This window comes from Manis pentadactyla, chromosome 2 (genome assembly GCF_030020395.1).
Source record: "Manis pentadactyla isolate mManPen7 chromosome 2, mManPen7.hap1, whole genome shotgun sequence".
In the NCBI taxonomy this organism is placed as follows: domain Eukaryota; kingdom Metazoa; phylum Chordata; class Mammalia; order Pholidota; family Manidae; genus Manis; species Manis pentadactyla.
Genome location: NC_080020.1, coordinates 145,743,909 through 145,770,652, shown reverse-complemented (window position 1 = coordinate 145,770,652; position 26,744 = coordinate 145,743,909). Strand labels below are relative to the sequence as shown.

General features: G+C 46.2%; 1 protein-coding gene across 5 annotated transcripts in view; it reads left to right on the top strand.

Annotated features, from left to right (window-relative positions):
• Positions 1-26,744, top strand: part of NCK2 (NCK adaptor protein 2) — a 144,410-nt gene that overhangs the window by 100,983 nt on the left and 16,683 nt on the right. For 3 of the 5 annotated variants that reach the window (XM_036921000.2, XM_036920958.2, XM_036920968.2), the window contains one exon: positions 9,688-9,929. In XM_036921000.2, the coding sequence (XP_036776895.1) occupies positions 9,704-9,929 (226 nt within the window). In that variant the 5' untranslated portion in view covers positions 9,688-9,703. Of the gene's footprint in view, positions 1-2,795; positions 2,944-9,687; positions 9,930-26,744 lie in introns of all 5 variants that reach the window. The other 2 variants (XM_036920984.2, XM_036920991.2) reach the window with 2 other exon arrangements.

The following is a 26,744-nucleotide window of genomic DNA, read 5'->3' as shown; positions in this document are numbered from 1 at the left end:
CATTGGTTAACATACACAACCTTCTTCCCGGTGTGATGAGTGTCAAAGACACCCATGGGGAAACTAAAGAAAGGTTAGCAAAATGGTTGAGTGGTAAATGGTAAATTACCAGTAAAAAATTGTGTTTCCCAGAATGCAGCTGAAGCAGCCATGTCCAATTCCATCTCTTCTGTGAAATGTCTGGGACACTACTGAGCTGTATTGCCTTCTAGTCTAGTCTTTGAGACACTTGTTGTGTCCAGGCATTTCACATAGTAAAATGAGTTGCTTGGTGATTAACTCCTGAAAACTGGTTGATAAATTCACATTTTAAGGTATTTTTGTTGATGTGATTTGACTGGGGGAAGGGAATGCCTGATACTGACAGTAAGTATGAATTAAAAGTAGATACTCACTTTAAAAAAATGGGGAGGTGGGTATAGCAGAAAACTCTAGATTTATTACAAAGTATAAAATTTTCCTGAGAATTGCCACTCATTAAATCCTGTTCGAGATCTAGTAAAAAGAAGGTTAATTTAAGAAATTATGTGTACCTCATATCCATTTGGGTGGCTGCTATCATAAAAACAAAATAACAAGTGTTGGTGAGGATGTGGAGAAATTGAAACAGGAACTGTTGGTGGGAATGTAAAGCTGTTAGGGACAGCAGTGTGGCTGTGCCTCAGAAAACTGAAAATAGAGTTACCATGTGCTCCAGCAATTTTACTTTTAGGCATATACCCCAAAACTGAGAGTCTTAAAGAGATATTTGCACACTTGTGTTCAGAGCAGTAGCCTCTACAGTAGTGAAGAGGTGGAAGTAACCCACGTGTCCGTCAATGGATTAAAGGACAAAATGTGGATATATATACACCATAGAATGTTCTTCAGACTTGAGAAGGAAGGACATTCTGACACATGCTACAACATGGATGAACCCTGAGGGCACCATGCTAAGTGAAATAAATCAGTTACTGAAGGACAGACACTGTATAAGTCCACCTATATGAGGTCCCTTGAGGATCAGATTTGCAGAGACAAAATATAGAATGACTGATGGTTTTCAGGGGAAGGGCATTAGTGTGTAATGGAGACAGTTTCAGTTTTATAAGATGAAGATTTCTGGAGATGGATGGTGGTGATGGCTGCACCACAGTGTGTGAATGTACTTAAAATGCCATTGAATTGTACACTAAAATTGGTTAAAAAGATAAATTTTACATGATGTGCATCTTACCACAATTTAAGAAATCACGTGGCATTTTCTGTGCTTGAGTCCTGCTAAAACTTACTGTAATCACTGTCTAAAAAGTGGTACATGCTGTTCTGGGTCATGGGGTCGGCCCAGTGGGCAAGAAAGATGCCAGTGTGCTGTGGAGCCAGCAGCCCAGGAGACAGTCCTGGGCATAAGAGCCTGACAGCCAGTGGTGGGAGGTGAGCTGCTTACATGATGGGGTAGGAAAGGGTTGGGGGCCAGGAGGGAGCAGGCAACAGAGGAGGGGAGGGAAGAGGCCAAGGGTTTCCCCCATCCTGGGTACGTAGGTCTTTTTTCACTGGTTCTCTGAAATAAACATCAACAAATTAAAATTTAAATTTATGCTTTGACAATAGCTTGTCTATACCTCCTTGTCTGTAAATGTATTTTAATTAGTAAGTACTATGGACACATGAAAGTCCTCTGTAGGCTGAACACACAGAGATGTCATTAGTGTTAGCCACAGTGGGAGCTGAGATATACCCAAGACCCACTGGGATCTTCATAAAGCTTCCTAGATAGGATTCACAGTCCTGTCGCAATTTCATGGCACTACCTCTGAGCATTAGTCTTCATGCTGTTCTATGTTTTCTGTCTTTAAATGACACTATCATAGTCCAGTGCATCTTGTGACCCGGCATTACATGGACATAGGTAGAGCAGGAATGTCTTAAGAATATCCAGGTAGTAGGTACTTCCTGTGGATCGGCTCACAGAAGCTCTGACCCCATCAACAGTCACAGAAATGGGGGTCAGGAAGGTCAAGCAGCCTCTCCCAAGGTTTTCCACCTGGTGGTGCTGAGTCTGGATTGCAAACCCTGGCCTTCTCCAACCGGAGAGGAACATTCACAGAAATGGGTCACCTCGGTAGCCAGAAAGGAAACCTTCACAAATTCCAAGATGTAGAGACTTTATGAGCCACAGGCTTTGACCATTACCTAATAAAATTAGGAAACAAATAAAGAAACCCTCTCCAGAATAACCCCTGGAGCAAAGGTCACCAGGTCTTCATGACTCAGAAGCCTCTGCCCGTGCGCTCCCACTCCGCCGTGCTGTGCGGAGTGGCTGCCGGGCAGTGGCGGTCCGCTCCAGGACCACAGGACAGCCTGCTCCCTGCTGGAGGGAGGGAGGGGCGGAGGGACTGAGGCTTTCAGCCCCGAGTCCCGAAGGAGACTTACCTGTGCCTTCGGCTGGGCTTCCTTTACCCCCTTTAATGAAATATAAAAACTTGAAGACCCTTCCGGCTCATGCCTGGAAGACTGGGGGCTCCTGCTCTTCCTTTCCCCGTAGTATTTCCTCTTACCAGTTTATTACAGTGAAATTGAAATTCAGTTCTTGTTTATTAGCATCTACCTTACCCTTGAGATTTTCTCAGCCATGCCGCCAAATTGTGCAGTAGATGATCATAGATAAAGCCTGGGCTTTGTGATGAGACAGTGCTTGTGGGTTTGAATCCCAGCTCAGGCCCTTCCAGCTTTGTGGATTTGGATGAGTTATTTAGTATCTCTGTGCCCTAGTTTTGTTATTCATTAAACATATCTGTAGATAATTTCTGTTTCAGAGGGTTGCTGTAAACATCAGATGAGCTGACCCATAGGAATGCAGCATCACCGTGGCACTATGAGCAGCTAGCCTTCACCTCCAGCCACATGCCCCTCACCTACTGAGGTGGCAGCTTGTACTGGCACCTCTCCCTCTGAAGATAAAAGGTGTGTAGCCGAGAGCCACTGTTTATTTTCTCTTCTATGTGTAGAGTACTTTTTCTGCCTCAGGGAAGTGGTAAGAACTTGACTCTTGTCACAGCTTAATTAACTTACTGAGAGTTGGATCAGCCACTAGATTCCATCCTGTGTCCTAGGTAAAGTCAAAGTATATCAGCTGTAATTAGTAATGCTGCTTGTAAAAAGCCACCAACTGGCCATTCTGTCCCCCCACAGGATGCCACAGCCTCCTGCCAGCTCCTGTCAAATTAGTTGGCACCTGGCAAGTCTTTCATCTACAACACAGCTTGAAACTTTAATAAAGAATTTACAAAGTATTTTGGTTGCTTCTGAACTTGTCTCTTTTAGTAGATCTCCATAATGCAAATGTACTATTTTTAAATACTTGCAGATACAATGTATAATAAATGAGGGAAAGCATAGTAAGTATTCCCTTTGTGAACTGACCTTAGCACAGTCACTGTGTTAGTGTCTTCCTGCTGTTGTGGCAACTTGCCATGAACTTACTGGCTCAAGACAGCAAACATTTATCTTCTTTATCTCTGGAGGTTAGAAGTCGGACACTGATCTCTCTGGGCTCAAGTCAGGGTGTCAGCTGGGCCATATTCCTTCTGGGGGCCCTGGGGGAGAATCTCTTCCTTGCTCTTTCCAGCTTCTACAGGCTGCCTGCAACCCTTGGCTCATGGTGTCTTCCTCCCTGTGCAGATGCAGCTGTAGAGCATCTCTGAATCTGACTCTGCTGCCTCCCTGTGGGGCTCAGAATGACCGCTGTGAGCACATTGGGCCCACCTGGATAATCCCGGCTAACTTCTCTCCCTCTAGATGAGCTCATCAGTGACCTGAATTACCCTTGTCATGTAATCTAACATATTCACAGGCTTCCGGGTGGGGTTATTCTTCCTACCACATATGCTAAAATAAAAGCCTTATGTGACTGAGTTTCCATAGAAATTGACCAACTGCATTGAAGGCATGAAATATTATAAAGAAAAAATCCCTAGACCCATAGTGAAGTAGATTATATTACATTATTTGAGTAATTCAGACTCTATGTTGAAAATCAAGGTAGGGATGACAGTTTTTTTTTCATGTAGGCTTAATTTCTTTTCTTACCTTGTTACTCTTGAAATCGGTTATTTGCTCATAGACACATATATTTTGATATGTCCATACCCACATGTGCATATATGTACTTTTCTGAAATTCCAGGGTAATATTCTAGGGTAAAATGTTACACCTGTTTTACCTGTCTATTGACCTGTCCACTTACCTATCTATATATTTTGAATTAAGTCCAAGAAGTCATACTCCATGTAAGGTTTATATTACAAAATGGGATTGGCAGTTTTTTAAAGCTCTGCGACCCTGGTCTTTCCTGCAGCAGACTATGTGGGTTAGTCAGCAGAAGGGTAAATGAGGCAGATGTGTGTTAACCTTGACTCTTGAGTCTGCTTTATTCCCAAGCGGCCATGAAACCAGGTGGTGGAAGCCTCAGCAGCTGCTGTCAGCACGTAACAGCGCCTCCCAGAGAGTAAGTCGGCGAACAGGTGCTCTCAGGGGGGGGGTGCAAGGAGCTCTTCAAGGAGTAAAGCAGTACTTTGTACACTACATCACCTCTGGGGAGGCGAGGCTGGGCGGGGAGGCTCGCTTCCTGGGGAGGTCAGGGGAGCTGTCTTGGAGGAAGGTGCATAGGGCTTCAGTCGTAGGGGAGCACCCACCAGTCTGTCTCGCTCACAAGGAGTCCTGGAGCTGCTGCATGGTGAGTGCTTAGTAAATCCTGATTGGAGGAAGGGGGCAGGAGAACATACCCCCACCTCACATCTATAAAGTATGTTGCAGTCCAGAGGCTTTTAATTATGACTGGGGTCCCCATTTTTGAGTCTCCTCTCTGCTGGGCAGTGTTTCTTCATGAGAAACCCTGTCATTTCCCCTGTTACAGAAGAGGTAGGCGGACACAGGTGTCCAGCAGGAGTGACCCACAGCTGCATGGCCCTCTTAAAAACTACCTTATTACCGTGTGAGGCAAGACAAATATGGTTCCTCACATTTTACAGAATAAGCTGAAGTCCAAGGCAGACCCATAAATGGTTCAGATAATAAGCACAGAATCCCAGACTCTTGACTCATGTCTTCTAGTCGCCTCTGTGACCAAGCAGTTCAGCTTTGTCCCTCAGCCCTCTTTGGAAATATCTGTGACTGTTTGGGATGTTGTAGGAACACTGGCTGCTGGAGGCGTACGTCACCCACCCATCATGATGCAGTGAACAGGATCATGTTTAGAAAGAAAGTAGGGCCCTAGAATAGGATTGTTGTGATTTTAGGAGTTAGTGGAAACTGTTGAGCCAAGAAAGTTTTTATAGCTATTCTGTCTGTCTGTTGTTTTAATCTCCCACCTAAGACTTGACAGAGCAGCTTAGCTTATTAGGTTCTCTGGATGTTGCCTTGATTCGGTATAACATGGGATTTTTGCTAAGCTTTAGGCTACAGTGGTCACATAACATAAGGAATGATCTGGCTGGTATAATACCAAATTTGTGGTTCTTTTTGTTGGCTAGACCTGGGTAATAACTACCTGTAGTTAATGAAGGTAAAAATTAGATTTTCTTGAATAGCCTCCGCTGGGTGATAAACATGTATTACTCTTTGGATCTGACCCTAAGATTCTATCTTAGACTAAATTGGAATTTCACTAGTCAGTTGGTTAGAATGTACTTTTTGAGACTGTCTTTTCCATATTAGAAATTTGAGTCAGTCATGTGTCTAGTTTTATTGTGGAATGATCTTGAATTATCTCCAGTCTCTTCCTGCCCCAGTCCATCCTACATGCCATAGCGGATTACTCTTAATGGAAAATAACCCATGCTCCTGTTGGGCTCCTCAGAAACAGCCTCCCAAGGCCTCGGCGGCCCAACATGAACTCTTGTCCCACGTGCGGATCCCTCCGGAACGGACTGGAGCAGCCTCCTGGCCTGTGTTGGCAAAGAGATCAGAGGTCCCCAGGAGTCAGGGTGATGTGGGCAGGGAAGGGTGCCTGCTTCACCTTGAAACGGCTTTGAGAAAGAAAACATCCAGAAGTACATGTTCTGTTTACTCTTTATTTAAATTACTCTCCAGAGTAATTTATTTTTATTTCTTCTGTGTAGTAATGCACCCTTACCCCCTGTTCTTGCTCAGAACTTTTTGGCTTGAATGTGGCCCCTCCAAATCCTATAGCCATCTTTCAAGACTTAAATCAGTTTCCTTTTACTCTTCCCCAAGCCTGGCTGCCTGGCCATTACCTGGGGGGTGTTCAGCATCACCTTCCATGCCCTGCATTCCTCTTGTTCACGTGGGCGCTCCTCTTTCCCACTCATTGGGGTCCCGGTGGGCAGTTGTCGTGGCCACCACCCAGCACCTGAAACAGGGTTAGCCATGCTCCCTGTTGACTAGGGAGGATGTGCTTCCCAGGCTCCTGCCTCTGACGGAGCGTTTTGGGAAATGCAGGATCAGGTGTTCGTTGCGTTTTTCAGAAGCAGATATGATCAGGGATTGGTTGGCCTTTAACGTAGATGCGTGATAACGTAGATGCGTGATGACTCCAAGGGGGCTGCTGCTGACTGGCTGGCATTCGGAAGTGCTGGAGCGAGGTGCGTGCTGACTGGTTGGTCTCCTGAAGCTTTCATATTGATGGGAAGCTGTCATAAATCCATTAGAATAGCTTCAAGGCCCATCGCTATGGCCAAGGATCAAGCAGGCATTTCCTATGTGCACAGGAGCCTTTTATTTTCACCTGTCATAGAATGGTAGGATTTCGGGGGTCAGATAAGCTATCAAAATAAAGGCTCCACAGGAGACCCTCAGCCCCACCTGACTCCCCACCGGCAGTGAGCACAGATTTGGGAGTCCACAGACCTGGGCTCAAGTCCTGGCTTGGTCACTTAACAAGTCACGTCATGTGTGCGGCCCTCAGTCTGCTCAAGAATCGTACCTCCCAGGAAGGTGGGTGTTCTGGAGACGGAACAAGTTGACCAGTGTCAGGTACCCAGTGCACACTCAGGAGTTCACTTTCTTACACTGCCCGTGCACAGCGTCATTATAGCCCACAGGTCTAGTGACCCAGGAAAAGCATCCTAGGGGGGCGTTTGTCACCCGGTTCCCCACTTACTTGGTTTTTGCTTTATAAGGCCTGTTGGGAGCATGAGCCATACCGAAACTTGAATCCTCAGGCCTCCCTCCCGGACATCCTGAAGCAGTGGGCTGGTCTGTCCAGGAGCCTGGGCTCTGGGCTTCTGAAGCTTCCGCACAGTGTTCAGGGCAAACAGAAACACGCCAAGCCCAGCCAGCTCTGTCCCCAGCTGCTGCTCATGCGTTCAGTCAGGCAGCACAGTAACAGATTGCTTTGATTGGTCTTAAGTGATGGGCTGTTCTTATTAAAAACTCTTTTGAAAATGATGTAATTGAAAAACAAACCCAGTATTCAGATGGAATATTCTCTGAGCCCCATTCCTATTACTGCTCTCGTTACTTTAAAAAAGAAAGAAAAACTGCCTTTATGACTTGGCGAAGTCTAACCTGACAGAAAGGTCAGAGTACAGAGGGAGAGGAACGTGGTACCGACTGGAGATTTTCTGAGAGTAGATAACAGAATGGTCTCCAGTTTGTAAATGAGCTTTGTGTAAACACTGTCCACTTGGATGTCATATACATAATGCATGAGGTTTATTAAACATCTTCTCCTTCTGGAAAAGTGTGTTATCTTTAAATTTAGAAGTTAACTCATGAAAAAAGACAACATGTATTATTTATAAATTTCTTTAGTGTATAGCAGAAAGTGTCATGTTATTTAAAAATGGTCTTTATGTTTCCATGGAGTCAGTGTGCATAGGTCCCCTCTAATCCTGAAGTCAAACATATAAAAAACGAGTGCTCCTCTCTATCAGAGGAAGGGAGTTTTAGTTAAGAGGCTTTCCATTATGCCTTTCTTCCTAGTTTTGAGAAAGCTGCTCAGTTGAAGGACTAAATACTGAATTTTTTCTGCTGAAAAAATACTGCCTTCCCCCTTCCTACCCTGCTTCTGCATAATAAGTGTGGCACTGCTGAAATAGTTGATAGCTCTATTCAGTTTAGTCATTCAGGTGTACCTTTGTTATTTATTTATAGAATTAACTAGCTATATAATGTACATATTTGTTTAATAAACTTTATTTTGGAATCATTTTATGTTATGGTTCACTCTTGGTGTTGCACATTTTGTGGGTCTTAGCAAATCTATAATGGCATGTACCCACTGTTAAAGGATCAACAGGATAGTTTCACTGCCCCACAAAATCCTTGTGCTGCACCAGTCCACCCCTCTTCCCCTCAGTCCCTGGCAACCACTGATATTTTTACTGTGTCCAAAGTTTTACCTTTTCCAGAATGTCATATAGTTGGGGTTGTTAGGGAAAAAATTATTCATGCCACTTGTTAAAGAATAGTAAGGCAAACTTTATTCAGGGGGACCACTACGAGGTGGTGAAGAGTGCAGCAGGGCATAGGGAGTGGGCTCAACTCCAAATTCAAGAAGAAAAAGTGGGAATCTGTAGCCAAGGTGGAGGACTGGGAAGGGTGAATGGACATTACAAAGAGGGGCATCAGAGGCAAATGTGGGATTCTGGCTAAATTATCTAGCAGGATTCTTCCTGAAGGCAGGCCAAGGTGACCAGGCATCATCCAGGTGAGGGCGGAGAATTCTGACTAAGCCATCTTTGCAGGGCTCTTGATAAAATTCAGCAATGCAAAGAGAGGCATAGAAATACAAAAGTCAAGGCCTAATTTGGAAAGAGGAGTCAGAGGAGTCTGACTAAAGTTTGGTCAAAGAGAGAGTCTCTGTGAGAATCAGATGATAATGAAGCCTTTATAGCTTGGCTTCTTTCACTTAGTGATATGTGTTTAAGGTTTCTTTATGGCTTTATAACTCATTCATTTTTCTCACTGACTAATACTCCATTATCTGGATATACCATGATTACTTCTCCACTCATGTACTAGAGGCCATTTGCCTCCAAGTTTTGGCAATGATGAATGAGGCTGCTATAAACATCCATGTGCAGACAAAAATAATTTTTTATTTATAGACAAGTTGCAAAGATAGTACAAAGCATTCCTAACTACTCTTCACTCCGTCTCCCCTAGTGTTAGTATCTCACGTAACTGCAGTACATTTGTGAATCCTAAGAGATTAACGTTGCTACATGACTATTAACTAGACTTTATACAGATTTCACCAGTGTTTCGACTAATATTCTAATTCTGTTTGAGGATCCAACTCAGGATACCACATTGCATCATTAACAGTATATTTATTTTCATTTTAATTTGTAAGAAACGTTTGGGTGTGTTGTGTTCATTACAATATCCTAAGAAAGTGCATGTAAACATACCAGCACTAAGGAGCTGGTGTTATTTAATGAAATGAGCATGCTTAATTATGGTATTGTTACTTAGAATTTTTTGAAAGTTTGTGATTTTGGCAGAGCATGCAGAATTCCCAGTGTACAAAAGTGAGATTTGTTTTCTAAGGTTGCTTTCTCTGAACAGAATATGAGAGCTCGGTGGAAGAAGGTCATTTTAAGGTTGAGCCTTTCATGACCCGGGAGGAAACTGATGGCCGAGTTGTAATAAAAGCTGTCTGTGTGTAGTTTCTCAGGTGGAGGCAGAGGGCAAAATGTTTGGTCAGTTCTCTGATGAGCACATCTGAATGTTTTGCCACAGAAGGACTCCATGAAAGATGACAGAGGAAGTCGTTGTGATAGCCAAGTGGGACTATGCCGCCCAGCAAGACCAGGAGCTGGACATCAGGAAGAATGAGCGCCTGTGGCTTCTGGATGACTCCAAGACGTGGTGGCGGGTGAGGAATGCGGCCAACAGGACGGGCTACGTGCCATCCAACTATGTGGAGAGGAAGAGTAGCCTGAAGAAGGGCTCCCTGGTGCAGAACCTCAGGGACACGCTAGGTGAGTGTCCCCACCGTGCGGTGCCTGAGCTCCCTCCGGTTGTGGTGAGGAGGGCCTGCACTTCTCAAGGACAGTGTACATCTGCTTGGACAGGTGTGTGTGTGTGTGCACATGTGTGTGTTTTGGATGTTGGCATCTTTCTAGTTGTCTTCTTACAAATGCATGACAATTAGGAGATCAAGGTGTAGAAATATGTTTGTTGTTTCTTGGAGACTGGAGTTTGGAGTCTTACATAAGCTTACTCCTCCATGTGCCACACCTATGCACATGCTCCTGTCCCCCCTGGCGTCACACTGAGAGGATCCTAAGATGGAATTGCTAGCTCCTGAAATGTCAGTAGCTCTGCTTGTGGCATCTGACCTATACTGTCTGTGTGACCTTTATGCATAGAGAAGGACGTAGCAAAAAGCACTTGGAACCGGGTGAATTTTTTCCCTCTTAAATTAATGATGTTTCACACCACAGCCCTGGACAGTGTTGCTAAGGTGGCAGCCGGGTGAGCAGCAGTGTGACGTTGGACTCGGGTCCCTCGGGGGCCTGCTGGGAAAGCCTGGCTCAGTTGGCTCCCTCTGCATCCAGGCTTCATCCTACATGTCTCCTTCTCTTCTCCGGGGTCCGGTCCTGAGAACCCCCGAAGCCGGTGGTGCGCAGTGGTGCGTTTGTATGCACATAGTAGTTACTGCTCCAGGTTACATGAATAAATAAGGCGGGGTGCAGGGGGAGGTGGAGGCCCTGTCCAAAGAACCCCAAACTGGGATCCACTCTAAAAAGCTGTCCTTGCCTTCTTTATAGGAGTGTAATTTGGGTACTTGAGACTGCTGATTATCACTTACGAGTTGGCTATTGAAATAAGTCAGTGTTATCACTCATGTTACCTTTATGTCAGTTCTCCTTTTTATTTCTAGTGAGGATTTTTCTCATTTAGGTGGGAAAGGAAACAGGTGGGAAAACTGAAAAGAAAATTTATACACGGAATGTAGTGGGTGTTGCAAAATCGTCATCTTCCCTTTTATTCAGTCTTGAAAAGTCTGCTCTCTCTTCAAAACTGTTTAAAGCCTCCATTTATTGGGTAGAATTTTTGTGTTATGGCTTAGCTTATTTCCATGGTTTAGAGAGAGAAATGAGACACAGCCCTGCACAAGAATCACACCAGCTCCACAGCTATTACAGGTCCTGAGCCTGATTTATAAATTCCATTTTTCACGAGCAATCTGATTGTTTTTTTCTCCTACACGCACAGCCCTTTATCTTTTTTCCACCAAGTCAGTTGAAAGAAGCATTGTTGTCCTAGGCCTGTGACTCTTCAAAATGTGGCAAGGGAATGCAGGTAGCACGAATAGGTAAATACTGTGAGTGCCCTCAGCTTAATTGTATTAATTCTTTCCAGTTTCAGCCTCTTGCCCACTGAAGTGCCCTTTTGTTGGGAAATGCTAAACACTGCTGACTTGTTTTGTCTTCTCCATTTTAAAAATATATTCTCAAAATTCTAGTCAAGAAGGAAATACCCAGAAACTGAGTAAATGCTGGGAAGCAAGCTGTCAAAATTATCTACAAATTCCCTTGAATAGGTTGTCACTTTTTCCCTTCAGTTTTCAGAAGGAGAAAAGGCAAAGCCTCAGATTGACACTGTTAACCCTGCCTTCCACCCAGTGGTTCGTTTTTTTGGGGCTGAGATCAGCTCCCCGTGCCCATGTACCCTGGGCTGTCAGAATCAGGCGAGGCTCCCTCACCCAGCCCTTCCTGGCTCAGGATGCTGGGCCTGCTGCCCCACCCTGACAGATGGCCACCCAGCTCTGCTGCTCGACAGCCAATTCCATTTTTGGAGAACACAGATTGTTAGAAAGCTCTTCCTTAAATAGAATCAGTTTGCTTTTCTTTCACTTTCTGCCCTTGGCTCTCGCTGTGCCCTGGAGAGCGAAGTGTGCTCCTCTGTGGAAGGACAGCTCTCCTGGCTTCCATCTCAGTTCAGGCCCACATATCCTCAGAGACGTTTGTACCACACATTATACGTTGTAAAAATACAATAAAATTATCTTTTGAACCTCCATATCTGTTAGCACCAGTTCATTTTCACAGTCTAAATTCTCCTGGGGTCAGTCTTCCCATCACCAGAGAGAGGCGCCCTCTGTTTTTTTGTGTATCTTTTTGTTCTGATGTCTTTGTCATTCTCACCCAAAGCCTGGCTTTTGCTGCACAAAGAGAGACCTTGTTATCTGCACAGGAGGTTTACATTGCCTTCTTAGCAGTGTGGAGAAGGGGGAGGCACCCTAACCGTCCCCTACCCCCACAAGAAACCACTACAGTGGAGTGACTTCTTATTTCCTATAGCCAGATTTGACATGGCATCATTGTCAAGAAGGAAGATGAGAAAACTTTCTGCAGCCCCTCCTGCCTCCCACTGGTCTTTGTTGCTAAAAAGATTGGAGCTTAAGTGTTCATGGGTTCCTGTTTAAATTATTGTCATAGTGTGCTGTCCAGATTACTGTAGCCAGCAGAAATCTCCTGCATATTAGAGGAAGTGAAAACATCGAAGCCGATACTGTATATGTTGACTTTCCAGTAGCTCCTCACAGTATTGTCCACATTTGTAATTTTTGCTACTGTGAAATCCATCTAAGTCCTAAATCCACAAGAAGATTTCCTGGCAGGTGCCTGGTTCGGAGTAAAGTAGCATGGGGCTCCCCAGCAAAGTCCCAGTGTTACAGATGTATTTCTGTAACATGATAACATTTCCAGTTGTAGATAACCCCACCTCTAGAGTTCTCTGCTGCTTTCTTAGGCTTCTTTGCTGTGTTGAGGTTGGTAGATAATTCAATTTAATCATATGTGTTGTTTGTTAGAGTGACTTCTGGAAAGCAGTACCTTTGACAGAAAGAGCTCTCTGTTAGGAAAGGTTTAACATTATTTTCCTTAAGAAGTTATAACTGAGTTAAACAATTTGAGCTCTTATTTGCACATGAACAAAACATTTATGTACTGGATCTGCTCTCATATTCAACTTAGGATCATGAGTAGTCAGAGAGAACGTTTCCAGGGATAACAAGGAGAATTGTTAAGAACTTGTTCAGCCATTAGAACCCAGTCAATATTTCCAAGGGCTCTGCCGCACAGCTCAGCAGTGTGGCACGCCCCTGGGCCACGGTCTGGCCTTGATAATGCAACCTGACTTACAGAATCATGCAAGTGAGGTGTTTAAAACTGTGCTCAATCTTTTTGAGATGTTACAGCTGCTCCTAGGGAGGCTATTTTTTTCAAAGATTTTCCTCTAGCTACTGAAGAACAGTTTTTATTAACCACTTCATGATAGCAGCTGAGCCCACAAAAACCTCAAAGGTGAACTCTTCCCAGTGGTTAGATGAGGGTCAGGCACCGACTGGGCCACGCAAACAGTGCAGTTCCCTTTATAACATCGTAGAGGCCTTCTTGGAAGGGATTGTTCCAAGACACACATGTCCACTGCTAACAACCTCCCTGGGCATCTGGAGCCAGAATGACCTGCACCCAAGGTGACCATAGCTAAGGGCAGTCACTGCCTCCAGCTAGATGTGGGTGCAGAGAGAGGCTCCTGAAAGGGACTCCCTACCTTTAACTAACCGTAGCAGCCTTGTACTTGAGCTAATGCTTTTGGACGGGGAGGAGCTAGTTCCTGGGGGTGAAAGTCACAAGGTTCTTAGAGGCTTATCCATCCAGGATTGACTTCGGAGCAGCTAAATGACTTCCCCAAGGACACACTGCTAGTCACAGGTATAGGACAGAGATGAGACTTCAACTCAAACTTGACATTTTTTAACTAACAAGTTAAATATCACATTTAGTGGGTGGGCATCTGATAAGACTCCTTTAAAAAGATAGGCAGTTTGAATGTTAGAGGAAATTTTAATGACACCAGGTTCTTCATTTTAAAGTGAAATCCTATCAGCAAAAAATTCATTAGGATCCTAGAGTTAGACGGTCATAATGTATTGATGTTAATGTCCTGATTTTGGTGGTTGTATTGTGGTTGTGAAGGACAATGTCCTTGTTTGTGGAAATACAGAGTATTGAAGGATGAGCCATCATGGTGACAGCTTACTCTCAAGTGGCTCAGGAAAGACAATGTTTGTGCCGTCGGTGACCTGCTGTACGTGAAGACAGTGATGTCACAGTGGTTTCCAATACTACCCCGGGCTGGTAAAGTTGGCTTATAGCAGGGGAGACATAACAGGCTGCCCTGCTCTGCCTGGACATTTCTGGGTTACAGGACCTTAAAGTGGGCCTTTCAGAGGTCAGAGAGCATCACTGAGCACCTGCTCAGATTGGACCTAAAATACAAGAATAACCGTGTGAACGTTTCCCAACTGATTTTCTGCCATAATGGCTTCCCCCAGTACCTGACTGAGAACTGTCTGTAGTTACCCAGCGGGTCGTCTCCCTGTCACTAGCCTGTGAGGGAGGAAATCCCTGCTTCTTGCTGCATCAGACCAGGCTTTTGAGCCAGTTCAGTGGAAGCTTTTTTGTTATAACGGAGAGTGGGGAGGTAATGGTCAGAAACCGTCTGGGCTCACAGCCTCTGTGATTATGTGGAATGTGGGGGAGGTTTTGTCTGTTCACTGTAGGATTGAGGATCTTTGCTGTGGTTATGGTGTTCTCAGCAGGTCTGAACCAGGACAGGTGGCTTGTTAAAAATGAAATGTGGGTAATGAGTGCTGTAGCCTGCAATCATGGAGTCCAGTTACGCCTTCTGCCGTCCTTAGAAACCCCATCTAAGGCAGTTCATGTTCTGCTGAGTGACCTTGAAAACAACAACTAAAGGTTTTGAAATTGGGATGCAAGCATGATGTAGGGATCAGAACAGCATGATAGTGTATTTTGGATCAGTAGTTAGAGCCTGGCTAGGCATTATTTCCTCTGATGGGATATGAAGAAAGGGTGAGGTTTCGCTCCGACTTCCTGATGCTTGTGATGTAACAGGAAATACTCCTGGCACAGGGAAGCAGTGTCGCTTGAACAGTGGCAGTGTCCCTGCCTGCCCGCTGGACCCTGGGTTGGACTATGCTTTTTAGGCCTCCGTCCTGCCCTCTGGGCAGCGTAGCACAGTGGTGAGGACGGGAATGCTGTGGTCCTAGACTCCCATGTCCAAACTGAGGCTGTGCCACGTGTTAATGCAGTGGCTCTGGGAAACTGCTGGACTCCCTAAGCCTCAACCACATCATCTCTGAGATGGGATAAAGGGCTCCTGTCCCTTACTTGTTGAGAATTGAAAGGAGTACGCCATGTAGGTGTTATTCCATGCCAAGCTGAGACTTGGAGAGGAGGGGGGCATCTGTTGATGGAGGGGGCACAGCGACAGTTCAGAGGCCAGAAGCCACAGGTGTGCTGAATGACATGCATAAGTAAGCCAGGTGGGTTGGAGTGAGCTGCTGGGGACTCCTGAGGGATCGCGTGTGCCACCTGAGCGGGCCCTGAGCACCAGGCCTGATAGCACTTGGAAAGGGGTGGCCAGAGGGGCAGCTGTCAGGCATCCTGCCTGGTCTTTGGGAAGGGAAGGGAGAGGGCCAGTGCATCAGTGGGAGGCTGACGACTCTTGGGGTGACGTCCGCAGTGGGAAGGGGGACAACAGAGAGGGCAGGGATTTTGAAGGAAAGCCCCAGGACTCCATTGACTGGGTGTGGAACAGCCAGAAGAAGTGTCATGTCACAAATGGCTGGAGTGCTTTGAGCCTGAACTACCACCTACCTGAGAGCGGGGGAAAGGAGGAGGAGGTGGCTGGCTGCGAGGACCCATGTGAGTGTGAGCGGCGACGGGCATGCCATTCAAATGCTCAGCAGCATGCTTCAGTTGTGAGTCTCAACTTTAGGAGATGCAAAATTCAGATTTCTGTCATCATGCACTTCCTGTTTCTAAGTGAATGTGTTTGGACTTGTATATGAATAGTTTAATGTGGAATCTGTAGTGGGGACCCCACATTTCTGAAGCAGCCAAGCTTCCCATCTCTCTGCCACAGTGAGGACCCATCTGGGCCTTTGGTCCACCGCAGCCATGGCAGCCTCCCCTGGCAGGAAGGCCCACAGGGGGCCTTGTGACAGCCATTACCGGAGACCCTCCTGGAGACCTGAAGCTCTCTGGGCCTGCATTTCCAGTGCTGCTCATGCTCCTTGCAGAGAAATGCGCTGCCCCACACCCAGAAGCCAAACAAAAGGCTAATGTAGCAGAAAAATTCAAACCAAGACCCCAAAACGGATTTCGTATCTTTCCGGTGGGTAGGCAATGATAGCAATGATTTCTCTTCAAATCCAGTTTGTGGCAGGTACTGTGCTCTGTGCCTGCATGCATTCTTATTTAATCTTCCTGACCACCCTAGGAAGAGATGGTAGCATCTTCATTTTCATGTGAAAAAAATAAGAGCTTTGGAGGTTAAGTGATATGCCCAAGAACAGAGTCAGTGATGGGGTTGAAATTTGAACCAGGTCTGCCTGACTTCAACATCCATAGTTGTAGATGAGCTTCAGGAACTGGGGGTTCAGATCAGGGAGGGACTGGGGGAATGATACCTCTTTGGCATTGATTTCAGCGAGTTCCATCCCTCCCTGGCCCCTGCCTGTGCAGCTCTCCCGGTTTTCTGCCCCCTTTGCCACAGCCTCTCAGGTGCTGAGGGCCCAGCGACTTCAGGAAGGGGTGGTTTTCTCCCTGACCCCCAGGGATTCACTTCTTCACAACTTTGCCTTGTTCCTTAATGTTGAGGTGAGTTTGAGCCATTCATTAAAATGATTCAGAAGCCAGATGCCACAGGAACATAGCTCTGTTTTTGTAAATTGATCTTGGTTTTGGCAGCAGTTGAATCAAGCACATGCTGCCATTCTCACATGTATATAGTATTCCAGCCGTCTTTTGCTGTCCAGTTTCATTGTATGATATGGGTTTCTGCAAACAGGTATTCCTCAGACTTGTAATCTCTGAGGTGCCTGTGTGTTCAGTGTTGATTCAAGACAGGTAAGCTCATGAAAAAGTTTGGAAAATAGGGAAAAAAGCATAAATCATCTGTGATCTCACCACCCGGAAGTAACTACTGGCTCTATAATGATTTCTGTCTAGTTTTTTAGTACTTAAACACATGTAAAATCAAAATCACCTCTTGCTGTTATCAGTAATACTCCCTGTCACAGTGAAGTTAGGCTGGAAGATATCAAGCTTTTCTTACATCACCCCAACACCCGCCAGAGGGGAGACTGACAGGCAAGTTTGGGCATATATCTCATGGCTCATCAGTAGTCGGGATACTCTCTGTGTTCGGTATGTTCTGTAAACCACATGAGATGAGGAACTGATTGTTTTTGGTCACTTGTCTTAGAAGTAGTTTGTCTTTCTGGGTTGGTTGTTCTTTAAGAATAAGAAAATTACTGTTCTTCTTCCTGCCACATAAACATGCTACTGAAACTAAGCTCCTCCTTAAGGAACCAGTTCTTCATTTCAAAAAAGTGCAAAGCCAAATCATTCCCCATGAAAAGTTTCTAAGTAACACACAAAAACAAGAGGAAGGTATCTCGGTCTGGTTTTAAATGTTCAGTTTCTCGAAATTAGCTATTACCTCTTCACTGTATTATCACAGGGACTCTGTGGGTCCCCAGAGTTTCGTCTAGCACTTCAGGTTCACCTTTGGTCTCCGTTGTATAATCTACCTTTGTATGAGCGTGACTTACATGTGATGTATCATAATTTGGAGCTCTTCAGGATTCTGTCTTGGGAGGTTGTTCACAGTAGAAATGACCTGCCAAATGCATTGCCCACATAATGTGGAAACTTGTACAGTAATTGCAGTGCCAGCCACCCAGAGTAAACTTGGACTTGTTTTTGTATATTAAACTCCAAGTATTTAAAACCAAAAATGTAGAACAACTCACAACAGATTAGAGGGAGGATAATTAGAAAATAGAGACAGACTATAAAAACTAATGCTGACGGGTTAAGAGCCAGGAGAGAGGATGGGAATGAGGTGGGTCGGGTCCTTGGAAGCTGAAGTGAGACAGGCGTGCAGTCACGTGTGGGTGCTTGAAGCCAGATTGCTCTGTGCCCTGAGCTGTGGATACCCCCTTGTCCTGAGGAAAGACAAAAACGCCAGGGAATGTATTGCCCAGTTTGTTTCCCAGAAACTGGAATCTTGGTTGCTTCTTATTAAAATGACTGTACTGTGCTTCAATAAGAACATAGATAACACCCTTTCCCAGACTAGTTACTCAGGTGGGAGCCATAAATCTTAGGATACAGAAGCATGAACTAAAAGTACCTAAGAATTAGAGTAAAATCTCACCATGTTCCTAACCACACTTCCCCATCTGGCATGCTCCCTTTTTCAGACCTGATCCATATGTCTTAAGTGTTCCTTTCCTCCATTACATTTTCATGTCTGTCCCCTGGAGGTGGGCAGGACATGCAGGGGTATGTTTGGGTACTGGTACACACAGAGATACTGACTTGTGAGCTTCTTGGACTGCCGTGGGCTGGCCGGCCACCTCCTGTTGGCCCGCCTCCACCTGGTGGCCCCACCGCTCTGCGTGGGAGGGAAGGAGGGGATCTCTAGAGCCCGGGTCTCACTGGCGGGCTTCAACCAGTGCCAGGCGGGCTGTGTGTTTCCTGCCCATCAGCCTGCATTTCCTTGAGTCACCTTTTGTCTGCAGGTCAGTCCCTGTGGTCAGCTCCTGCAGTCTGCCCGGGTTTTCTCTTCTGAACTCAGAACTCAGGTTGTGAAAACTCTGACTGTGCCTGGGTTCTGGCAGCTAGGGAAGCCACTGGAGATCTCTGTGGGGTGCTAGGCTGGCGCCACCCATTTCCTCGTGGAAGCAGGCTGTTGCATGGGGGCTGTTTGCAGGGAATCTCTCTTGATTTTGTATTTTGGTTTTTCAGGGAGCAAAGCAGTTGATTGTCTGACTTGGCAAATTTGCAAGTTGGTGTTTACAAGTAGAGTGTGGATTAGTTAGTAAAACTGCTATCGTTCTTATACTACATAATTTGATTAAATCTATAGTGTTTAACTGAAGGTGCTAAGAAAAACACTGGTGACAAAAGTGGGCCCGAAAGGTCACTTGAACCCTTTGTGGTTCTACCATGCGTTTGTTTTTCATATCCTAGTATGTCCAGTTAAGTTTGAAAAGTGGAGTTGATTTGATAGTTGGGGCTGTCTGTGGGATTCCTGAACACTGGAAAGGGCCCTGGACACAGCCTGGTCCAGGGTGTTTCTGTGAAAGCGGGGCGAGCTCAGTGACTTGCCCAAGGTTGCATGTCCACTTCACAGCAGAGCTGGAGCCGGCCTCTCCAGACCCAGGCCCGGCGCTGAAGCCGTGGGGGAACGAGGAACCCAGTTATGGGAAAGACCCGCTGCAGTGCTGGCATAGAGGACAGACCTGTGGTCTCTGTGGGGCTGGTGCCTGGTAACTGTTCACCCTGTCCAAAGCAGCATGTGATCCCATAGGACCCTTTGCCCGCTCTTTTTGGCAAATGGCGCTCCTTTTTACTCCCTGCATGAAGGCCCATTTGCATGAACTGAGCATTCTCTCTGTGATTGATCGTAGGGGGTCCCATGTCTTAGCTGCTCCTGACCCAGAGGGCAGGAGAGGGGAGACCTGCCCCCAGGAGCACTGCAGGGAAAGAACGCACCTCTGCCAAGAAGGCACCACTTGTGCCTTCCTGCCCTGAATCCTGCCTTTGTCCTCAGCCAGGAAGGAAAATGTGAGATGACATAGTAATGGCAATAAACACCATGACAGCTCTCCCTGGGCCTTGCTGGGCACCAGACACCACACTAAGTGAACTTACTGGACTCTCACATAGGCCCCACAAGTGCCAATGATATCCTGATATTACAGACGAAGAAACTGAGTGGACAGATGCTGTTGCCTCACTAAGGTCAGAAGCTAGTGGGCAGAGAAGCTGGCCTGGAAGGTGACCTGAAGGGTGGTTCAGTTGTCTGACAGCCACTTGCCTCCAGTGTATTCCACCATGAATGTGCTTTCCCTTTATTCATTTTTATTTATTTATCAAGCTCATTTTACTTAGCAGATATGGTCTTAAAAAGTTGCAGGCAGGCTGAATATTGGCAATTGGATTGACGTTTTAATGTCACAAAATGTCACATCTAATCCTTGCTACATCTCCTACACCCTTCTGCATACTCAAAAATGCTAGTGGTAATGGATTGGGTAAATGCTTTGAGAGGTACTAAATATGTATTTTTTAATTAAAAATTATAATTAGAATTTTAAAAAGTTTCTTTCCATTGGCATCTGTGTCACCATTTGACTTACACGTGATAGAAAATCCTGTACTTAAAAAACATTTTTTTACAGGCTTAAATATTCAGTCGTGTTATTTGCATGTCTACTCATGACTGAACAGGCTTCCTTATGGCCAACGGAGGAAATTCCGGTTCAGAGCCCAGGACTCACAGCCCCTGTGTGATGGTAGGCCTTGGCCCTTACACCTGTGTGTTAGCCGGCTGCTGGTACCTCTGCTCACTGGAAAGGGGACCATCTGGGCTTAGGGGGTGGTGAATAGCTCCTTTGTCCCTCCCCAGTCAGCGTGGGTTTGCTGCAGGAAGGCATCTCTCTTCCATCTTAGCAGTCTCTTTCCTCCCTCCTGTCCTCAGCCACCCGCTCCTTGGACTTGGGGATTTTGTGTAGCATACAGTGTTTCATTATAGGGAAAGGGGTAAACACATAAGGTGCACATACCTAGGAATTATAAAAGTAAATCTCCAGAAACATTCCATTTTGGAGGAGAGCTGAAAGTGGAGTGGGCCAGGAACTAGTGTACCTCGGGTTCTTCAGATGCAGCCCAGCTGGAGCCAGGCCTTCCTGGCCTGGACATATTGGGGGGTGAGTGCCTAGCACATGGTAGGGTGTCACAGTTGTGTTGAAGGATGGAAGGAAGAAATGGTTGCAGGGCAGGTTGGCAAGGCATGTGCTTGGGAGGTGTGCTAATTGCCACATCAGTCTGCTCCCAAGTAAGCTGTTAACACTCCCAGTGGCATTGGTGCAAATCTTAGGAGATGAGTCTGGAAGGACTGATGAGAGCCTGTGAAATAATGGGGGTGAGATAGAAAGTGGTGGGGTTTATTAACTGAGCAGGCATTCACTGAATGCCTGGACCAGAGGCCACAGATGACTTAACCCAGTCCTTTTCGGAGGGAAGTTCAGCTTGGTGGGGTGGAGGCTGAAATTTAGATAGGCAAGTGCCCCAAGGGCATGTGCAGAAAGAGTTTCTCCTGGGAGACACAACATCATGGTATTTTGTGCTGTTCATGCATCCTAGTGTTCAGCAGATCTCTGGTATCAACCCTCTGGTTCTGCTGCAGGGGACGGGCCCACAGTTAGTGAGCTACTCACTGGCATTGGGGTCCTGCCCAGGAGCCCGTGGTGTTTTCCCAGGGCTGTATTACCTGCAGCCTCATCAAGGAGGGGCAGATGGACACAGTGTTTGATTGTTTTTCATCTTTAAAAGCTAGATTTAAACTACCAGAAGAAGAAAGATCTGGGCCCAACTTTGTCCTCATCTTCTTGGGTGCTCACACATCTTGGCTGTTGGGACGTATTCTGCCCTCTGTCCGGGCCTTACAGAGTGTGGAAGGACGTGTTGGGCACCCAGGGGCAGCAACACTGAGGCTGGAATTTTTTGTGAATAAAGTTGGTCCCCAGAGGGAGACTGGATGGCCTGGAAAGCTGTCTAGGGCTGTGTTCAGTCCCACCTCTGGGTGGTCAGGAGCTTAGCATGGCTCCTTTAAGCACATCCAGCCCCCGATGGTGAGGCCACGGTGCCAGGTGGAGTATTTCCACCAGCAGGACTCGCCAGAGTTAGGTCACCAGCCTTCTGCGTTGCCCAACACAGTTGCGCCAGCCTTGCCTGGACACGTCTGTGCAACGGCGCCTGGCGCTGGCCTTGCCCTGGCCTGCTCCTAGCCCCGAGCAGCCTGCTGGCCATCACACACTTCCCTCCTGTCCTCTGCCAATCTGGTCCACGGTCAGCAGGTGGTGGCATGGTTAGGCCTCCACGTGACAAAAGGAGCAGATGCTAGTCGAAGCCTCCAAGGGATGGCTTGGCTTGAGTCTGTTGTGGCTTAAATTTGGGCTTGTCACAAACCAACTTGTACTGGAATGCCAGTCCCACCTAAATGCCCTTAGGGTTTCTCTGATGAACAGGACCTAAGGTAGTGGCCCTCACTTGGGCCCATCCTAAGTCAAATCTGAGGGCCCCAGAGAGCAGAGGCTAGATTGTGTTGGTCAGTCAGGCCAAGTCTGTGGTCACAGCTTTCTCATGGAGGCTCTTTGCAGTAAATACCATAAGCCCAGGATTCTCTGGGCCTAGGAAACATGCACCAGCCCATTAATTATGGTGTAGTGGTCCACCACCCCACCCCAAATCTGAGTGCTCCCAAATTATTATGGTGTTCTTTTCGACTTACCCAAATACTCACTTTTCTAAGAGGGAGTTAACAGTCCAGCATATTTAAGGAGGTGGGCTAGGTAGGTTTAGTACCTTCAGTGTTCTTCATTGAAGCAACAGAAGGTCAACTCAAAAGCAGATAAAGCAGAAAAAGAGGAGGAAGAGGAGAATCGAAGAGGGACTGGGCTGCCCACACACTGGGAAGTATGGCCAGGTCCAGAGGCTCATCTCACACCGTCTGGGTTCTGTCCCTCTGCAGCCACATTCCTGCTCGCCCCTTGTTCTGCACACACACTCTACAAGCGTGAGCAGCTGCAGGAGGCAGAGCCGATCTCCCCCCACAGCAGCGGTTCCCTGGGGAGTGTGCTGACACGCGGGCCTAAGTCTGGGGCCCCCCTGCCATGGCCCAGCGGCTGCGGACAGGCCTGCTGAAGCCACGAGAAGAGAGCAGTGTGGTTGAATACGAGAGGGGATACCGAACAAATTAAAATAAAAACAGAGAACCAGTGCGTCAATCTTAAATGGTCACCTTCAAAACTAGTTTCGTAAATTTGGGTTTTTTTCCCTGTATTCAAATATTTGGATCATAAATGTTGGTACAGGATATTCTCTGAATAGTGGAAGCTAACTAACCACACCAGTATATCTAAAAAGCTTGATACAAAGTAAATTCACATATAATAATCATGAAAAACTGTTAGAAGCCAAACAATCAATATATACTAACTCACACATATGACAAGTTACTTGTCACTTTATACCTTAATCATATCTTGTCAGTTCTCCTTAGCATTTAATTTAAAAAAGCCTTTTGTAATTTTTAATTGACTTTAATAATAGGTGCTACCCTAATGGGGGGAATTCTACAAATTAATAACTTTCATTCTTAGTATAAATGACATTTACAAGGAAGCTTTCTAGTTAAACCTGCTTTATGTTACTGATCTGATTAGTAACAAAAACAAAGTGGCTTTCCTGTAGAACTCCTAAAACTTGCGTGTACTATGTCTAAATGAATTGGCTTGAATATATTCCCAAGCTACCAAATTTGTTTGACATTTTATCTTAAGTCTCCAGAACTCCAGCTGGAAGATGACAGTGACAGCATATTTTGAAGTCATCTGTTATAACATCCCTTTATCTTACAAGGAGTAATTAAAAGATTTTGACTTAAAAATCACTAACATTAATAATGTATGACACATTAAAGCTTTTATTAGAACTCAATCCTTTATGTAATTTTATTCAAGAAAGCTAAAATGTGCTTATTATTGTCAATGAAAATATAACTCAGAATCAGAGATCCATAGCTTAATGCCAGAAAATCATCAACAATGCTGAAAAGTAGTTTATTTTTATATTTAGCTTGGCTATTGTCACATAAAATTATGCTGTCTGCTCACAGAGGAAGAAATACCATTCTTGATGGTGCACATTATTTATTAAGTGCAGACAAAGCTCATTTGTGCAGGTTGTGCCTGGTCTTTAGTGTGGCAGTGATGGCAGTGGCTCCATCAAGGAGCTTGTTCACCTCCTCCCTTGGCCCCATACCTATTTCTCGGGGCCAGTCAGCAGCCCGAATACAGACCCCAGGCATTCTGTGCTCTGGGGTCTGTATTCGGGCTGCTGACTGGCCCGAGACTGCGGCGAGCACTTGGCCTGTCCACAACTTGCCCATCTCATCCGTGGAGCACTTGGTCCAGCACCCTCCTGCCCAGGAGCCCTGGTAGAGCAAAGTGAGTCTGGACCTGCCCCCCACCCCCCCACCGTGGTCTCCTGCGCTGCTCACTGGGGACCACAGGACCCACTCCCTGCAGCAGCCTGAAAAAAATTGAGCAAGCCCATCTCTTAAGATTTCTTCTAGATCTTAACTGCCACAATTTTATGACTGCAGATTGAAGGACACTGAGATGTTCTCAGAGCCTAAGCTTCGCTGAGAAGTTAATGTCACACGTGCCATGTGAGATACCATCTTTTCTTTAAACAGCCATTTCCATTTCTTTGTTCTTAGTGCAAAGGTGTTGCAGTTTATACATTATTGAAGTGGCTGTAAAGAAAGTCATTACTTTGCAAAAAGATGTTACTTATACTTAATATCACCTAATGCAGCATACCAGCAGTTAGAAACATTTTGGATTTTCTCATCCCTGATACAACTTACCCACAGCACGCTGCAGCAAAACCTCCAGCCAGAATGACTGAACACCAAGTAAATTCTGTGCAATTGAGTTTTATGATGACCTTGAGAACTGGAGGGAAAGCACAACATTTGAGGTCATCCCAAATCTTGCAGAAACACTTTGTTGCCCATGCCTCGCCTCTGTAAGTCCAGTGAGGCAGGATTGGAGCTGCCTGGCATCCTGCGCGGTTCTGGCTCCTGTACCTGAGAGGACCTGTAGGTGAAGGTGCTCTCGGGAGGTTCTTCTGTCCATGAGCCAGGCTGCACAGGGGATTCATGGCTGGGTCAGGGCGACAGGGCTCAGGGGAAGGTGTGTGCTTCCAAAACAAGGCAGGGAGAGGGGCAAGTGGAAGCACTAATGAGGGCGTCTGGCCTGCCAAGATTAAGTCAGTTACTGTTCCCTGTCAGTAGGTAAAGATGGCCTAGGATGCAAAACGGGTGTGAGGATTTGCCATTCCTGCCAGGAAAATATGCAAATTTGTAAACAGTCACCCTTGTTCGAGTCAAAACCCATAGTGGAGTTCAAGTTTTTGTTATAACTGGAAGAATTAGGAGGTATGGCTTTAATGAAAGAAGAAGTGAAGCAGAAGATGGGCAGAGAAAAAACACACAGAGAACAGGTTGGGAAATGCGGGTTCCCATACCACCTCTTTCCTTAACAGTAACAGATTTACCTTCTGTGTAGAGACGTCACTTGGAGCTTGGACACCACCGGCCGGTCAGGCTTGGGGCTCTCGGGCACCTCCCCTGCCTTGGCGGGCTGGGCCACACTGCCGCTCCTGCCCCCGTGAGAAGCTCAGGCCCACTGGCTGGTCCACATGCAGGGCCTCCTTGTGAGGTCCCACAGCTGTCAATTGGTGGCAGCCACATGGTTTCATGGTTACTCGCAATACATTTCTTACCCCAAATCTTTGTTCCCTAAACCTCAGCCCTTCTACCTAGAGATATAGGGGCCATTTTCATTCCCTAGAATCAGAGGGATTCTCCATTGTTTGGGAGGGCCAAGGTGGGGTGAGGATAGATTCTTGGCACCCTAATTTAGGGTCCCAGAAATGTTTTGCACAGAAATCATGTTGCAAACAATGATGCATTTGCCAGATAAACCATGCTGAGCATCAGCCTCAACTGGAACTGTACTTCTTGACTATTGTGGATTAAACAGGCTTTTTTGGGCACCAGTCTGGGCCACTTCACTGGATAGGTGTGTTGGGCCAGTTCCTTGATCTCCTTCAGCCTTGGTTCCCATCTGCAGAAATGGGGGTGCCGACTCTGTCACAAGTAATGTAGATGCCAGTGAGGTCAGGTTCCTCCTGTCCCCAGACTTCCAGCTCTTGAGTCTCACTGTGTCGGCAGCTCCACAGGACATGCTGCCATGGGATGATGTTTTCTGGGTAAGGCTGACGGGCAAGCTTTCTGTTCTGGTAGCCATCTGGCCCTGGCAGTGGGCTCTCTCTTGGTACAGTGTGGCTCTGAGAAAAAATATTCAAAACCCCAATGCAGTAATTCTTGTCATTCATAGAGCACTGCCTGTGCCTTGTATTTATGGACTGAATTTAGGTGCTTGTTAGGGGCTGAATCATGTCCCCCAAAATTCATATGTTGAGCACTTAACATATGAGAAGTGTGTGACTATTTGGTGTAGGGCTTTACCGAGGTAATTTAGTTAAAATGAGGGCTTTAGGGTGGCCCTAATCCAGTGTGACTGGTGTCCTTGTAAGAAGAGGAAATTAGGGCAGAGACACCCAGAGAGAAACCCTGTGAAGACACAGCCAGAAGGGAGCCGTCTGCAAGCTAAGGAGACAGGGCACAGAGGAACCGGCCCTACCGACACCTTGGTCTCGGACCTGCCGCCTTGAGAACTGTGGGACAATAATTTTCTGTTGTATAAACCCTGCCATCCTCCAGCACTTTGATATGGCAACCTGATACAGTGCCAGTGTTGCCTCCGTTTCTTGGAGAAGAACACTTCAGACCCAGATTTAGTAGCTTACACAAGAGCACACAGCTAATTGGTGGCCTGCTCGCCCCACCCCACAGGGGAAGGGGGTAGTGCTGCCTTCATTTGTCCAGCTGTATTGCCTCACCCAGAGTTGCCTCAAGACTTTAGCTCACATTAGAGCAAAACAGGTTAATTTTCCATGGTGTGGTTGCTGTTTAGAATGTTCCAGTCTTGATAGAGAAATAGCACTGTATAGACAGGGAGTGTGCCTGTCGGGTTTATCTCACTG